The following is an 18,034-nucleotide window of genomic DNA, read 5'->3' on the forward strand; positions in this document are numbered from 1 at the left end:
GGATATTGTTTGACTTGTACAGCCCTTGCCCCTTCTTTTAACTCTACATGCACTGGTTGTGCCAATTTAGATTTCCCTGGTATATCTGTCTCCCATACAGAGGGAATCACTGCATCTTCTACCTCCCTAGGGATAGAGGGGACAGGTTTTTCTTTGATCATTACTATCTGTCCCATCTTTGATTCAGGTATTTTCATTATAAGCTCTCCATTTTCAAAGGTTATTACCGCACCAAGTTTCGCTAGCAAATCTCTCCCTAAAAGCGGAATTGGACACTCAGGTACATATAAAAATTCGTGTGTTATAGTCTTGTTTTCATAACACAAATCTAGGGGTTGCAGGAAAGGCCATTTTTCCTCTTTCCTTGTAGCGCCGACTATTGGCGTTTCCTTGTCCCCAATTTGTCCTTGCAAATCATTCAATATAGAAAAAGTAGCTCCCGTATCTATTAGAAATCTGACCTCTTTATGCCCTAACTGTATATTTACAACAGGTTCCTTAACTTGTTCTACCGGTTCTACATCTAGTCAGCTGGTATACTCCCCCAGGACCATCTCCTTGGTAGCCTGCTGGAACTGACTGCCCTGGTCAAACTGGTTATTCAAACTTGGACAATTTCGCTTTCAATGCCCCTCCTGCTTACAATACGCACATTGATTCAAGCTTAACCCCTGGGTAACTGGTCTCCTACCCCGACCATTCCTGTTACGCCCCCTGAAATTTGGGTTCCCTTTCCCCTGTATTACTGCCAAAAGATTCTGCTGCTGCCTTTTACTAGCTTCTTTTTCCCGATTGTTATATACCTTCCAAGCAATCTCAAGTAACTTATCCAAATTCCTTAATTCTTCCCCTTCTAATTTTTGCAATTTTCTACGAATGTCATCCTGTGATTGGCCAAAGAATATGAGAGCGAGCTGAACCTTTGCTTGCTCTGTATCCATTTGGAGGTCTGTATATTTCCTTGCTACCTCCTTAAGCCTCTCCAAAAACGCAGTGGGAGATTCCTCCTTTTCCTGTCGAACCTCATATAGTTTGGACCAATTTATAGTTTTGGGCACAGCGTTCTGAACTCCTACTTGGATCCACTCTTTATATTTCTGTAATTTCCTCATATCGCAAAATAAATTAGGGTCCCAATTTGGATCCTCAATTGGGAAATTCACATCTAAATTCCCTGTTACCAGCCCATTTCTAATATCTTCTTTTGCCCTCTCTTTGGCCGCCTTAAGTACCATTTCTTTTTCAGTAGAATCCATCAGAGTATCTAATATTACTTGTATGTCATCCCAGTCAGGATTTTGAGTTTTCATAACTATTTTTACTACACGTGCCACTTTATCAGGATTTTCTCTATAAGTTCCAGCTGACTGTTTCCAAATAACTAAGTCTGCCAGGAAAAAAGGCACTTTTACAAATACTGGCCCTTCCACTCCACTACCTTGTCGCAAGGGGGCAATCACAGTCGGTTTTTGTTTGCTTATGCCTTTTCTATGCACAACTGGAGCAAGATTTGACCGACTCCGGGTTCTATGGGCTATTGGGGTCACTGATTCATTACCATTACTATCTTTCTCAGTTGCGTACCTCTTTCTCCTTTCTATCACAGTTAGGTTTTGCTCATCTTCCGAGGAAGAGGGATCGGGTGATGATGGGAGAGAAGGATAAAGAGGGAAAGGTGTACTAGACGAGACAGGTTCAGGACTAGGTGGGTGAGGAGCAGGTAGTGGGATAGGGACAGATGAAACAGGTGGGATAGGGTTAGGGTCTCTTGTTCCTATTGGAGCTACTTGTAAATCAATATCTGTATAATTTTCCCAACTCAAGCTTTCTCTTAACGCCAAGTGTTCTAAACAACGTTCCTCACAAACCCCACACTTTGCAGATGTTTTAACCACTAATAATTCACATTCATCCTGCCATTCTGGCTTTCCCCATAAGTAGAAAAACAGATCAACATATGGGACTTCATCCCATTTTCCTTCTTGTTTACAAAATGACATTAACCGCAAAATAGTGTTATATTGCAGAGTACCATATTTTGGCCATTTTTCACCGTTCTCCAAGGCATATTCTGGCTACCATGAATTACAATGATCAATCAACTTAGTTTTACGTAATTCTTCCCCAAAGTTACCTTGTTTCCAATGTGCTAATAAGCACCCCAAAGGAGAATTTTGCAGGATAGGGGTGTTACTGCCCAAAATCCCTTTAAGTTTCTCCATTTCAAAAATACCACGAATGCTGACCCCGCAACGCTTTCGTGATTGTCTTACGGAACGGCGCCTAGGCTTGTACCAACAGGAATTCCTTTAGCCCAACCAAGCGTAGCTTTCGCTGCGTCTTATTGTCAGGCACCCAAAACCAAAGTAAAAAGCACCTTACTTTTCTCCTGGGGACGTTTGTGAGCAGCGGAAGCAGTCGCGGCCGATGGGCTCCCCGAGAATCCCTCGTTGCCGGCTGGAGCGTGATCGAGTCGTGAACTCACACAGCAGCACTCACAAGGGTCTCGTCTGGGTTCGCCAAAATGTTAGCGTTCAAAAACACATAATCACGGGGACTATATGCGGTGCTTTTTATTAAGAGCTCTGGGAATCGGGGTATATTCAAGCCAAATCTGATTCCGACCATACATCCAAAATGATCATGTTTTATACTTTATTGTTACATAACTTTCATGTTAATTATTAAACTTATACTGTTCTATTGTATACATAAATTTAGCCCCTCTCTGAATTTCCAACATAGTTTCTCACTATTCTTCTTATGGTTACATAATAATTACATTTAATTACTAAACAATCATCACATCTAACAATTATATAATTTATCATACTGCTTACACAGGTGCAGTTGATCTGGGAAAGCACAAAGCCTAACATTTTTAGATTCTATCTTTAACTTTTTCCAGGGTTCCACTATCATTACTTTTCTTAGTACTTTGGTGCCCCATATTGGGCACCAAAATGATGTTCTGGTTTGAAAGCAAAGCCAGTGAGAGACTCCAGGTCAGAAATACAATTTATTAAGAAAAGGGGGAAAAAAGGAAAACAACCAAAATACATGCAATAATACAAAAGAAAAAAAACACTGACTGAGTCAGAATACAACCCGACACTCTGCTAGTTAGGGTGGTGGTAGCAGTCCAGATGAAATGGTCTTGTTGGAAGTAGTGATCCTGTGGAAAAGATCTGGTAGCTCTTGTGTTCTGATAGTGGGTAAGGGCAGCTTATTCTGTCCCAAACTCCAGATTATATCCAGGTGGGGATGTTTAGCTCCTCCCCTCTGGACAGAGCATCTCACAATGGGCTGATATCATTCCATGAGTAATGCAGTGGGTCCTTGATTACCCATTAGGCAGAAATGACTCCTGAAGGAGCTATCTCTGAGTCATGTGGCAAGGCATTGATGGGTCCATTAACAGGAGATAACGAAAAAACAATGCCCCGCCTGATTTCAACAGCTCTTGAGGATGGGGAAATAATACATCTTTATATTGTAACCTAGGACATAGTCTACCCGTGTTGGACACCTTGTGATATCAGGCCCGGTTACAGCTCCCTGATGCACCGCTTCGCCTCGCCCAGGTCCCGGCTGAAGATCGGCTTCACGGCAGTCGACACCACCCCATTGCCAGCCACCGCCATCTTGATGCCAGTGCCACCTTCCCCACAGCCCATGGGAGTGCACAGGGCAAGGCAGCTGCTCCTATTGGCCGGCTGAGCGGCTACTCCAGCCTTTTGGGCCGGCTGCCTCCTATTCAATTGGTCAGAAGAAACGCCAATCACCCAGTCACTGTGCTGCAAGGGGCGGAGCAGCTGCTGGCTGGGCCCACACCAGGCCCCGCCTCCTGAGGCCGTGGGTCTGCCCCGCCCCTCAGAGCCCGCTCCTCCCTCAGGGCAGGGCTGGGGCTGTGATTTGGAGCGAGCCATTTGTTCCCTTTGCCCTGGAACGCCGCAATCGGCTGCTGTTCGGTCAGGCAGGTGGACTTTCTCTCAGTCACTCTTGCATGCTGGAAAAGACACTCCCTACTTTAGCTATACCCACGTTTTATCCAAATAAGCGAGTGCCGGAACCTCTCCAAAGTTAAGTTCCCTTTAAACACACTGGGGAATGTGCTGGCCCCTATAAATCTGAACACATGCAGTTTGGTGTCACTGAACAGATCAGAAAAGTAACACTGAAATGATCTTGAAAGGGGAAGGTGCTGGGTGTGAGGAGAGAAATCTCAGGTGAGTATCTGAGGCAGGAGCACAGCTGGACTGAGGCAACCAGAAAGAGGAGGGGTGAGAAAGGAGATTTCGCACACTTTTATTCTTTCAAGTTATTTTGTTGATGAAAAGCATAAATGTGCAAATGTGCAGTTCCTGCTGAAGTTCAAATCTTAATTTTGTTAGTAAGTATATGCATAATTCCATAGCTTTCATAGCTTCCAAAATTACTATTACACAAAATTACTACTCCACACGTGCACTTGATATCAGATTTATTTATTTTTTTTAGTGGTGGTTATATGTAGGAGCTCCTTTGTGCTACTGTCTCTTTAGATATGGTAAGTGGGCAACTTCTAATTTAAACATCAACATATCTTTATATCTTGCAAACAATTTGTCAGGGATATTGCAAGAAGAAAGAGAGAGGCAGCTCTGAAATCTGTGGCCATACAGTTTCAAACAGTGTTAACTCCATCCCAAGGTGAGTTCCAAACCTGTCCAAGAGCTGACTTTATGTAATGCCAAAAATAAAAAAAAATTAATTGAATGAGATAATAAATCTAAACACCAGGATTTATCTTTAAATATATTTATGGAAATTTCTGTATTTCACAAATGACCTTCTTCTGTGGCTAAAACACCATCTGGATTATTTATGTACTCCTTGGTATTGACTCCTACTGGAGATATAGTGTGACATAAGGGCTGTCAGGATTAAAACTTACTTTCTTTGAGGCTAGAAATGAAGACAATGCAATATTTGTTCAACACACAGAAGTGTGTAATAAACAGGAAGGAATGAAGGGGACATGAATGTCCTGGATGGTAAGATTTTCCAGAAGCACTATGCTGAAACTACATTGTAATGTCACTTTGTTGTTGAAGCTGAAGTTCTCTTGTCTGATTCAAGAAGCACAATTGGAATTAAGCTCAACAAGATGCTGGCCTAGATCCTTACTTTACACAGCTGTGGCCTTCTGCAGAGACTTGAGATTGAACGTGGCACGATCCTGCCTAGACCTGCAATGTTCCTGACAGAGTTTGGACAGTGGTGGTCTGTCAGTGAAAGGGGAGTGGTGTGCACCTATCTTGGGAGAGCTCGCAGCAGGTATGGGTGTGGAGAGTTGGTGAGTGCAAAGTGACCGTCCTGCCGTGGCCTGGGCTGGTCCTCAGGGAGCACAAAAGTGAATTTCTGCAGGAGAGTGGTAAAGAAGAGAAAGAGCTCCATCCTGGCTAGCTGTTCTCCCAGACAGGCACGGCGACCTGCAAGAAAGGGAAGAGGAAGTGTGTCAGAGAGGGCAATAATCGATGCCGGAATTGCCGTGGGGGGATCAGATCACCCTCCAGCTGTGCTTCTGACCTGCAGCTGGATCCTCCCCTCAGATTTACCTGCTGAGAAGGGCAGGAAGGCCTCTGGTTTCACAAACTGCCCCTTTGCATCCAGGAAGTGTTCAGGGTAAAACTCGTTTGGTTTCTCCCAGACTGTCTCATCCTTCAGCACTGAAGACAAGTTGGTGATGATTGTCGTCCCCTGCACTCCCCCACAAGAGGAAACAACTTAAGTGAGACCAGCAGCATTATCGTGGCACAACAGAACAGTGCTGGTTCCTCTTTAGTCCCTGACTGCCAACTAATAGCCCCCATTTCCACTTCTGCATCTTATTTGAAGCAGAGGTAAAGCAAGGCCCTTTTCCAATGGCATTTGGTGCCTGCCCTACACTCTGAAGCACCTGAACTTTTGCAATTTGTAGTCTTACAGAGGCTGTAGCGTGCAAATGCCAATTTCACGGTTACACAGTGGAAACAGCCTCTGCTTCTCAGATCCTCCTTGACTTGTTTTATAGCTGCAGAGATAAAGCAAGCTGACTGACAGACTTCAAAGCCCAACTTTTGCACGGACCAGGGAAAGTTGCAAAGCTTTCCTGTTTCACATGTCAAGGTTCTAAATCAGAGGAGATACCACACGGCTACAAAAAAATCCCAGGCTTAAATTCTGCCACTGCTGCCAGGGCAGCTGCTGGTCACAATGAAACTGGTCTGAATGCCAATGGCATCTGAGTAGCTTCAGAGATTAGAATTGGACTGCTAGCATCTCAGGAAAGCCAGTAAGCTGGTGTTCAGTGCCTCCAGAGAGTCGGTTAGGCTGCTTCTGACAGGCAGTGAATACCACGGTTCATTGAGAGGAAAGGAAACCTTTGCACTGAGCTGCCACTGCAGTTGTGTTCCCATACAACAAGTGTGAGCCTAGAACACAGATGTGACCATCGGCCTGAATTTAGCATTGCAAAACGTCCTATTTTAGTGCTCAGCAGTGACTGTAATTGGGGCTGGAAGTGAAATGCTGCAGGGTTGGATGGGATCATCCACACCCCGCATGGCAGCTGCAAAAGGAGAGGTTGCTGTGTTGCTTGTGTGGTCACGGTCACCTTGGGAATAAAGAAGCCTTGCAACTCGGTGTCCCGGTATGTCATGTGAGGTACTCCAATAGGAACAATATCCCCACAGCGTTGCACTTCATGGATCACAGCATTAGTGTAAGGCATGCTTGCTTGGTCCATCATGCTGGGCGGTCTCTCTCTGCCAATCACTCTATCAATCTCTGCCTGGACCTTACCTGAAAGCAGAAGAGATAAAGAATTAGAGGACCCTTGGAGAACCAGAGGCAGGTGGTACAAGCTGAAGGAAGACTGGCTACAGGAGATTGTAAGCACTGTGTGAGAACAGGACCAGCTGTTTTAGACAGGAAGGCATTTTTCAGTTGATCAGTGGCTATGTATAACTGTTCTTTGCTCATAGCACCCTTATTAAGGCCTTGCCACTTGATATGCTACCTTACCCCTCCTCTATCCAGCTTGGACAAGCAGCATTAGAGAATTTAAACCAATCAGCATCTGTTCCAAATATTGGAAGAGCCTACACTGACCTCAGCCAGTCCCCAGATGAAGCCCTCAAAGTGAAGGCAAGAGCAAACTTGCCCTTCAAACTTCAGTCTTTTTATCACGGCTACCTCCTGCCAGAAAAGCTGTTTGGGAAGTGTTTCTCCTCTGTTTCTGCTAGACCAACAGTCATCAAAGCTGTTCCTGATTGCAAAATCCTTGTGGAGAAATGACTCTTGAAGGGAAGAGGCTCCATTTCTGCAGGTAAGTTTCTGACTTACTCTGTATTTCTGGGTGGAGAAGCATGTACAGCAATGCCCACCGGAGAGTGGTGGAGGTGGTCTCAGAACCAGCTATAAACAAATCTGCAACAACCAGACGAAGGTTGTTATACTGGAAACCATTCTCTTCAGCTGCCTTACCCTGTGGAGAGCAAAAAAGTGGGTGATCTGAACTGCAGTAATTGCTGGGGAAGAAGATCACTGTCCAGAGAAGTGCTGAGAAGCACTAGATCCATTTTTTAGCGTGTGTTCCTGCTTTTTATTGGTAGACCGGCCTACAGCACAAGCAACAGTCTGAGCATGAGTGATGTACTTTGTAGCTCCGTTTCCTCCTGTATTTGAAGGCCCTCAACCACTTCCATCATACTCAGAGAAGAATACTACTCCTGCCTTCAGGACAGATGTAAACACCTTGTGCCTTCAGCTCAAACAGACAGCAGGCCCTTGCCACTCACTGTAACATCTTCCCCCAGAGGAAGTGGAGCACACTTATTCAGGTTTGATCAGATGGTAAAAGCCACAGAGGAGAGAGGAGGCTTCATTGATGTGGCAAATGCAAAATTAGCATTATTTTAAGTGGGTTATCTCTAGATATGCATTACAGATTCTCGCTGCTCCTGCCCTGGTGTTTTCTTACTACTGAAAAATAAAAAAAACAAGGATCAGGGCTATCAGGTTAAAGGATTATTGCTTCCTACTAAATCTGCAACACCACTTCTAGCAAAACTGGTCTCCCATCCAAATGCTAATTGAGCTCAAATTTGTTAGCATATGAGATATGACAAGCTCTCTGCATGAGTTCACCTGCTTGTCTTTTCTAATCCTCTCTATACTTCCCTTTCCTAGGGACTAGCTTCTGTTAAGTTACTCTGTATATTTAGATGCTGTTGTAATATGGATAGCAATTAATAATGCATTTAAGACTCACAGTTATTCCAAGAAAAGATCTCAGACAAGGGAGTTTGGGATGGACTTGACCCAAGTTAACTCAGGAGAGGGATTTATCAGACTGGCTTTCAGGTGATGTTAGTGAACAGAAGAGAGATGTGACAAGAGGCAGCACCCACCCCCAGGCTGTACTGCTCAGTGCAGAGTAACGTGGGTCACGTTGCTCTGCCCATGGGCTGGAGGTGCCCGATCCCCACAGCACGGCAGGGTTTGTAATGCAGAGCAGCAGTGCAGTCTGAGGACTTGGATGGGGGAAGTGATTTGCAAGCAGAATTTGGTAATATGGCTCCTCTGGCACTTGAAATGCAGTGAATCCATGCGCAGAAACATATGGCAGATGGACAGGCCAACCCAAATATCTTTAACTTTATACTGACGTTGTGCCTGACTGAATTCAAAGAAAGACTCCTTTTAATTTCAGTGAAGTTCAGAATTTAAGCCTTCCTCTGAGATCTAGCAAATGAGTTCTTAGCAAGCAATTCAAATATATATATATATCCCAAAGGAGACACTGGTTTCAAATCATATCTTGGTTTAAAGGCAGCCTATGGATGGGGCAATGACTTCAAAAAGTCAGTCTGTTGCTCCAGTTTTTGACTGATCTTGAGGCATCAGTCATTGAGGCGCTGACATTACACAGAACTTTGCATGCTGACTTGTTCCCTGGTGCAAACTTAGGACAAATAGTGAATTCTCAATTATTGCCTTTTAGAAGCCTTCATATTTTTGTAGGCTGGAAGGAAGGAAGTTCCTAAATTCTGAAGGAAGTGTGAAGGCAGGAAATGGAAACAAGAACATCAATAGATAACATGGTGTCCTAAGACAATAAAAGAGCTTCCGGCATGAAGAATACCTTTCTTCTCAAGATACAGCATGGAATGAAAAAGTAGGAAATTAGTTGGTAAGAGGTTTTGTGCAGCTCTAGGAGGAAAGTCAGCTTCACAGGTTTGAACTGGCAAAGAAACTACTCCTGATCCTATAGGGTCTGCTAGTATCACCCTACCTTCTCCATTTCCTTTAAAAATACATCCGTGATATCTCGGGTGTAAGCAGGGTCCCAGGTCTTCACATGTTTATCTATGGCCTCATCTATGAAGTCCATGAACTCCTTTTGTGCTCGAAAGATGTTTTGTGCCACTCCAGGGATCCGCACCAAAATGGGCACCACGTTAAGAAGCTGGGGTGTGAGAACCAAAGAAGGGATAAAGAAAGAGAGAGGAGATACTTATTACATGATGCAAAAAAAGAAAAATTAGGAAAACACAATTCTCTGAAGTAATAGAGGGCATCTTTTTACAGCTTGTGGCTTACCTGAGGCAGGAATCCAGTTTCTTCATCCAAGGAATTTTGAAATAACCGTGACAGCTTCTTGAATGTCTCATCACCATAGTCAAAACGGTCTCCAAAGACAATGTGGCAGATCATGTTGCTGACAGCATTATTTAAGGGAACATGTATATCAAAAGATTTACCTGAAAATGGAAATGGAGACCAAGCCATGAAGCTCAGCAACACCAAAGTGCTGAACCTCATCTGTCAGCAGTGAGAATACACAAATGCCACCTTGATGATACCAGGAGAAAATGCCCCAAACCACTCAAAGCATCACTCACTCTAGGAAGTGAAATAATCTCATTCTTATTAATACTTACTTGCTCTATGTTTAAAGAAGAAAATTCCCAAGATAAACTGAGCTGTGGGGCTGTTCTGTGACTTGACAGGTAACTCTTTGTTCTGTGTCTGGATGACAGGCTGTCAACTCTCAGCTGCACTTTTATTGCATGTGATAATATCAGTATGTTCCACTAAACCTCATCAAGTAGAGTTACTGAGCTCTGGGAATAACTCTGTTTTACCTCTCTCTTTCTAATTTCCTATTTGTTTACTGATTCAAATGGATTAGTGTTACAGTAGCCCCACTGTGTAAAGCAGAAGAGGCTCCAAGGAGGGCACATAGACTAGGAATACTGCATTTGCATGGGAAGAGAGCCCTGCATGCAAACAGCAGTAGCTGTAGCATTACTCCTCTCTGCATCACTGTATGGCCTTTTCCTGTGATTTCCCCATCCTTGTGGATGTCACAAACCTTCTTCAGACTTGATTTCAGAACAAAGAAATCCAGCTTCCTCTACCACTCGCTCCTCCAGGGATTTCTTTCCCATCCCAAAGTTCCTCAGCGTAGAGAGTGCAAATCTCCTTAGCTCCTTCCAGACGTGCCCATATCTTGCTACAACAATCCCTGGAATTGTGGATGAGCAAGAAATGTCAGATATTTGGCTTGTACATCAAGTGAATGGTGCTGGAGAACAGCAATTGTGAGTCTGGAGGTACAGGTCTGTATGGATAGATGAAACAGTCTGACCTTGTGCAGCTTGTTCAGACAGCAATTCAGAAAAGGATCACTGCACCTTCTAAAGCTTGTGCATGGCTGGCAAAGGTGCAGGGGGATTCAAAGGGATCAACAAGGGCTGCTAAGGATAAAGGAATCACCTCTCCAAAACATTCAGCATTGTTCCCATAGCTTGTGTGAACTGGGTAGCAGCATGTGCCACCACACAGGAGCTGAGGATGTGATGTGGGCAGGATGTAGGAAAATACTCTGTCTTGAATTAAATTATCATATTTTTTGCAACAACTTACATGTACCATTTTCCATAAGCATTTTGTCTTACATAAGCACTGTAAGTACTAATTTGTGGCTGTTGGGAGCTGGCAGAAAGGTTGTACCATGTACCACACAGCTGAAGAAGTGTGTGATTGCTGGAGCTCTACTACAGACATGAAGGGGAGCCCCCCTTTAATCAAATCCAAGTTTATCACCACCAAAGGGTGCCAGACATGCAAGGAGGCTGACCAGGGGGACACACAGAGGTGCACTGCACTGAGAAAATCTTGCCTCTACCCAATCCTTCCCTTGCTAGTGCCATCAAGGAATATCCATTGTCATGGGACTTGCCTTCACAATTCTTTCCATAGCCCATATGTTCGTATATTGGAAAGTACGGCCGGTCAGCAAAGTCCTCTGATTTGTGGACCAGGGCTTCCTTCACTGTTTTATACCCATTCAGCACTACCACATTGGTCCAGCAGTTCTGGAGACTGAAGATGTTTCCAAACTTCTTCTGAAGCTGCCGAGATCAGAAAGCATGTCTGTTGCGGTTTGAATTTATGTTTTGATTCTTTGTTATGTGGTTTGTTCTGTTGTACCCCCATGTTCTCCCCGAGTTAGTGTTACCCTTCCTCAAAGCTGTCCCTCATGCCATTCCCCGCCCCTTGTCCCAGCTGTTTCCCTGCCTCTCATGGTAACCCAGCCCGTGATTCCCGAACCTTCTCTGCCACTTTAACCACTTAAACCTGGTTCGTGTCATGGCTTGTGGCTGGCACCTTAGAGCGAGTGGCTCTAAAGGTTCTGCCTCTGGTAAATCCCTGTACTGAGGCAGTTCCCCACTCTGGGCGTGGCACGAGAGTTCCAAGAGCTGGCCCAGGCTCTGGCAGTCGCTTCCCATGTCCCTGAAAATGAGCTGAGTGTAACATCAGAAATATCACCATATCTTTCTTTAGGGCATTTACTACTGAGTGAACTTTGAGGTACTTTTTTTCAGAGATCTTCAGCTGATCTTTGACCTTGAACTTTGCAATGTATCAGCTCCAAACAGTGCCAAGCAGCAGCTGTAGCAGGATCAATGCCCTGTAAGTGGAAAAATGTAGAACACACCTACCCTGGCCAAACTGTTGTCATGAACACTGTGCGAGTACTTTTAATTTTGTCAAGAACCTTTGTGGGAATATTTAAAGACTGCATGCTCAATAATGAATTATTTCCTAATGGTTCTATTTCTTTTGATCTGAAAGGCTAAGTAAGTTCTCAGTTGGTCTACTTCTGCTGAAGGAAGTATTGATAATAAAGTGACATGTAATTTGCATTTCAAGATGCATTTGTACCTAAAGATCTACCCAGAGACAGGTTTCCAGAAACATGGTTGGGAAAGGCAATTCCACACTGGAGTTCCAGGTCAACTTTCTCCCTGAGAAGAGTGTACATATCTAGTACAACTGGTAACTGGAACCCTACATCTGCTGTGATCTGTGAGCCTCATAAAGCTGAATCAGGATGGCTGCACAGGGAATCCTGTCAGCTCCATGGGAGCTGGCCATGGAGCAAAGCCTTCTCCAGGTAGACAAGCCCTTTAATGGGACATGGACTCTTGGGTTGGCAGGTCAAAGCTCCCCTGCTAGTCAGGAACACTGAGAAAAGCTCTGAAACACATTGTTTGAAGACAGTGCAAGAGTAGCAATACCCCACAATTTTCTTCTAGTTTTTTTTTCCTGTCTTTTTTTCTTTGTTTAAAAGCTAAGATTCTTGATTTCTTCACTGTAGCATTGAAAGGAATTGAAGTACTAAAACTGTATTTGCAGTAGGGTTGAAAAGGGGATTAGCACTTCATTGGCACTAGAAATACATCATTAAAAAATGATTACTGGTCAAGACTGTGGTTAGTATGACCTGACGTGATATGATTTGAAAATGAGAAGCTTTTGAACTACATACAAATGCTGTATTTAGTTTCTCCACTTGGCAGGTTTTGGATAGGCAGCTGAACAGTGCTGTCCTGGAAAAGAGGCCTTTAGAATTTGCAAGCTGAAGCACAAAACACCCGTGCTTTATCTGCTGCAGGTTGTGAAAGCCCGGCTTTCCCTTTCAGGAAAGCAAAACCCTGATTTGAATAGGAACCTACCCTAATTTTGGGCATTGCTGCAGGGGCAAATCCCACAAGCTGGTCTCTTTAACTGAAAATGTCACATGCCTGCAGGCATGCTTCAGTAACTCCCAGGGAAGCCTGCCATTCCTGCAGCCACATTCCCAGCACACAGATATTTGTTTGTCTTCCATTGTTTGCACAACTCCCTGCTCCTTTGCCTCCAGACCTGACCACAGGTCAGGCTTGCAGCCAGCTCTACAATTGTGTCACTGGGGGCACAGTTTATCTAGCCATGTTTATCATCCTGTGTGCATACTTTTACATTCCTTTACCTTTTTTTGCTAGTTAGTCTTAAAGCTCTCTCTAGCAATTTCAGGGGAAAGGAAAATTCCTGTTCTCCATGTTATGTACCTGTAGCTGGTGCCAGGGTGTGACCCAGCCCTCCTGGGCCCATGGTGGATTGTATGTGGAGGGTTTTGCTCAGAGGCTGCCACTCACCTGGCCGAAGGAGCGGTGAGGGTTGTGGAAGTCAATGGAGAACATGGTCCCGATGAATGGCAGCGAGGCTGGGCCCGGCGGGTAACGGCTCCACTTCTTTCTGCGCTTCATGAAGTCAAGCAGTAAAGTAAACACTGTAAGAAAGACTCCCAGTATAGAGATGTTGCTCCAGATGGATGACAGCTGGGACCCCAGCCACAGGAGCAATGCCATCTTGTAGCCTGTCTACTCTTTGTTTTTCCTATTTGACCCAAGACTGTTGCTGCCTCCTTTTGCCTTTTCTCTTCTCCTCTCTCACTTTCTTGCCCTTACAGCTGCTCCTTTCTCCTTGCTTCCTCCTCTTCCTCACGCTGCCTTTTTCTGCTGCTCCTCTCTCCCTGCACTTGCTGGCTTTTGACTGTGAAACTTGGCTCTACCTCTAAGCTCCTCCTCTGCTAGGTTCAGCCTTAGGGGAGTGGTGATGAGGGACATTCCTCCTCCTCTTCTTCCAAGCCGGAGCCCAGAGGTCTCCGTTCCTGCTGAAAGTGGCAGCTGGTGCTAACAATGCCTTCAGTGGGGCGGGGCTGGCTGAGCCCTGGCTGCCTTCTCTGACAGACAAGGAGAAGTACACAAGGAACCAGTCCTGCTGCATTCTCATGGGACAATTTGGAAAGGGGTTATTTAAATGTGTGTCACCTTCTTGTTAGTACAGGCAAGTCAAGGAAGAAGCAGCTCCTAAACACAGATCATACAGGTTTCTCTTTGCAGGCTAAAGAGGGGGTTCCATTGGAACTTGAGAGAATTCAAGTTAGATCAAACATTCCCTTACAGAAAGCACTTACTACAGCAATTAGCTTAGAACAGTCCTCTGAGATTTTAAAAATAATTTATGTTTCTAGGATTAAAAGTTTTTATCAAACTCCAAGTGTCAGTCAGCACAATGCCCTCAGCTTCTGTGGAACACAGCTCAGCTGCAAGAAGAAGTCACATATATTACAAGGTGCCTCAAATATCCAGCCTTTGGGGCAGTAGTAATCCCAACACAATTATGGAGTTAGTCAAAGCACAGCTGTGTGCTCCTGGCATCCCTGCCAATGGAGATCAACAAGCCTTGCTCTTAGGACAGTCAGCTGTAGATAAAAAGAAGCAGTAAACCCATCACAGCTTGATCTGTTGTTGTAGTGTGTTCATTAAGTTCATTTAATTCCTCCCCCATTTTATGTATCTGCTCCCCCCCATTTTGTGTAAAATGGTTCTGCCCTCCTCAGTTTTCCTGCCACAGCCCTGCCAGTTATGTTGTTCCCTTAGCAACCCTTGCTACGTGTATTGTCCATTTTTTAGGTTATAGAATTCCTCCTCCCCTTTTTCCCTTATATGTATACTTTTTATCCTCCCTGGGTCCAGTCAATCACCCCCCCACTCCACCTAGTGTTCCAGAAGCTTCTCCTCTTTGGGGGTTGTGGTTGGCTGTGGTCCTGGGGGCCTTCCCATACCTCGTATCTATTGGGTTCTCTACTATGTCATTTGTGTGAAGTTCATCCCCTCTCCTCCCCCTATTGGCCTTTTGTAAACCCCTCCCGGATCCACCCCTTCCCTTTATGACCCTGATACACCCGTTGTTGTGGGTCATTTGCTGGTACATGAGGGGGTTCCTCCCTGGCTGGCATCGTGGGCTTTCCAGTACACCTGTTTCGCCCCCTGTGAGTGTCCAACTCCTTCATTCTCGTCGTTTAGCAGCGATCCAGTCCGCAACCAGCACAGCCCGAGGCCTTACGACGCCGAGGGGTGCTGGAAGGATATGCAGCTGGGTGTCGGCCTTAACCTCAGCTAGCTGGACACTGAACTTGGAGGCCAGATACACCCTTGCCGCAATCTGTGATCTCAGTGTGATCAGAGGAAAGCCTCCTAATGGAACAGTTGCTGCAGCAGTGATGGGGAGCTCGGGCTGCAGGGCAATGCCCCTGCAAATGCTGTGCAGGCAGCGCTGGTGTGCAGCCAGGGCCTCCAATGCCCTTTCCCCTGCCAGAGGAGGCACCTCCGTGCTCATTGTCTGTGTGCTGACCTTACCTTGCTGGAGTGTCCACAGCAGAATCCTGTTTTGAGAACATCATGACTCAGGGTGCAGGGTTGGTCTCAAGTAGTTTGAAACAAACGTTTGTTTGTAGAACGGGAAACAACTGGGGGGAATACCAGCTCCCACACAACTGCAGAGCTGTGATTTCTTCTGAGTTACAGAGACGAGCCAGGGTAGATCACACACCTGGAGAGCTGCCCCAATGGGCACAGTGTCTTCAGGAAGGACAGGCTGGAAACAGTGAGGAGTGGTTGTGTGCTGTGCAGAGGAGTGCCCAGAACGTGGCCATGGGAGAGGTGATGGACCAGCTGAGTGCCTGTGGGCAAGGAGAAGGTGGCAAAGCACTATGGGGAGAGATGGGCCAGGCACTCGCTACAGACTTCTTGGGAAAGGAGAGAAAGTCAAGAGAGCCATCCCACACAATCACAGGCCTTAGGGCTAACTCACAGTGCGCTTTAACTGAAGGGCTATGTGGTCAGGGACAGTCTGGATGGTTTCTTGAGGGTGCTCAAGACAGCTTCATGACACAGCTGATTGAGAAGACAACAGGAGGAGACGCTGTGCTGGGTTTGTTGTTCACAAAATAGGAAGAATTGGTTCAGGATATGAGGGTCAATGATGAATTTTGCCTGCAGCAATCATGAAACTGTGAAATACTAAATCCTGCAAGAAATCAGCAGTACAAACAGCATTACTGCCCTTACCTGCAGGAGAACAGGTTTCATTTCATCCAGGGATCTCCCTGAGAGAATCCCAAAGGGAGCTGCCCTGGAGAGCTAGTTGTTCTTTGAGGGCAACCTGCTCAAATCATGAGATCAGTGTGTCTCATTTATTTCCTGGACACTGCAAAGCCTTTAACACCATTTTCTACAGTACCAGGGTAGCTGATAAAGTGGGTGGGTGACTGTTCAGATTGTGGGGCTGAAAGAAGTGGGATCAACAGTACAGAGTCCAGCTGGTGGATGATCACCGGTGACGTCCCTTAGGTGTTTATACTGGGGCTGACAAACTTAAGGTTATTGATTTATTATGGGTGATGGGACAGAGAGCACTCTTGGCAAGTCTGGCCTGGGAGAGCTGCCAGAGCTGAACTCTGTTTGCAGTGTAGCCTGGGAGCTGTTGGCTTTTGAGTACCCTCCACATTTCAGACAGCTCTAGTGTGAGGTCTCAGGAGACAGAGCTGCAGCAGTTCCCTCCTCGGTGGGCTGGCTTGAGCAGATGGCTGAATGGGAAAGGGTGATCAGGGCTTCCTCCCACATTGATTTTCATGACACATGCACTCAGATGACAGAGGAAAAATGGGAAATGTGGCCCCAGGAATGTCAGTGGACATTTCCTCTTCACCACACCAGTAAAAGGATGCTACCTTACCTGTTTCACTTTAGTTTGAGCCTGACTTTTATGAACTTCAGCAGAAAAATATTCACCTAGGTCCTTTCAGTTATACTTACCCTGGCTAGAGCCAAAGAGCCAAAGGCTGTTGGACTCCCATCATTCACCTGGGGACTCTAACAGGGATGGTTGATCAGAATTGATTTAATTCTAATGAACATCACCCTTCTGATGGAAGGCCATCAGAACAGGAACTCTCCAGCTACTCTGCTTCCTGTGGCTCAGCCTTAATGTAAAGTGACAGAGCTGTGACTTGAGAAATGCATCAGCTTAAGGAAAAGACCCCTACACTGGCACTGACTTCCCAATTGACATCTTTCCAAAAGGTCACTTGGTAAATGATCCTTTCCTACAAACTTGACAGCTCCTCCACTTTTGGCTAGTAGCATGGATGGCCAGGCCTGCAAAGGAGTGGAACAAGTGCTATAGCTTCATCATTGCAAAAGAACAGTCTTCAAAGCCAGCAAAGAAACAATAGACAACAAATCTCTTTCTGACACAGAGAAAGAGAAAAGGATCATTAATCTTCTGAAGAATGGAAGGTATTGATTTGCATTTTTTTCAATAAAGTAATATTTTGAGCAGTTTTCAAGTCAGAGAAAAAATCCTCCAAATCCATAAATATTAATTTTAGCTAACTGCTGCCCCGCTGTGCTGGCTGCATATCTTTGAGAGAGCACAGTGAATTTAGAGATGAGCTATGTGGAATTACAGAAGTTGCATGCAGGCATTACCATTCTTTGGGTGAAGGTACTGAAATACAAACAAAAAGGCAACTTTAAGAAAAAACTTATTAATCTTGCAAAACAAAGCATCCAGAACCAATATAATGCAGGAGTTGCCATTTTAAAAAATTTAGGCAACTTTAGTTGAGACTTTTTGTCCATATTGTCCATAAGATCAGATTTAATTATAATTACATGCTATATTTCCTTTTGAAGGACCCTGCCTGTATTCAGTGCACAGAGTAGATGATGATCACTGACTAATCTGATTTTAATTACAGCTTTTGTCTTCCAAGTCTGTTTTGCACCTACTGTTCACACGCTGCCCATAAAGGTGGTTTAGATGGGCT

At 45.1% G+C, this 18,034-nt stretch overlaps 1 protein-coding gene across 1 annotated transcript; it reads right to left on the bottom strand.

The window, feature by feature from the left end:
* Positions 1-4,471: 4,471 nt before the first annotated feature.
* On the bottom strand, positions 4,472-13,923 carry LOC134417436 (cytochrome P450 2D14-like). Its single transcript, XM_063154658.1, has 9 exons — positions 13,515-13,923; positions 11,273-11,444; positions 10,403-10,555; positions 9,628-9,788; positions 9,320-9,493; positions 7,369-7,510; positions 6,638-6,825; positions 5,601-5,742; positions 4,472-5,474 (listed from the first exon to the last, which is right to left on the bottom strand). Exons 1-9 carry the CDS (start codon positions 13,725-13,727, stop codon positions 5,296-5,298), a joined length of 1,524 nt encoding a protein of 507 aa, XP_063010728.1. The 5' UTR covers positions 13,728-13,923; the 3' UTR covers positions 4,472-5,295.
* Between the last annotated feature and the right edge of the window lie 4,111 nt (positions 13,924-18,034).

This window comes from Melospiza melodia, chromosome 4 (genome assembly GCF_035770615.1).
Source record: "Melospiza melodia melodia isolate bMelMel2 chromosome 4, bMelMel2.pri, whole genome shotgun sequence".
NCBI lineage: Eukaryota > Metazoa > Chordata > Aves > Passeriformes > Passerellidae > Melospiza > Melospiza melodia.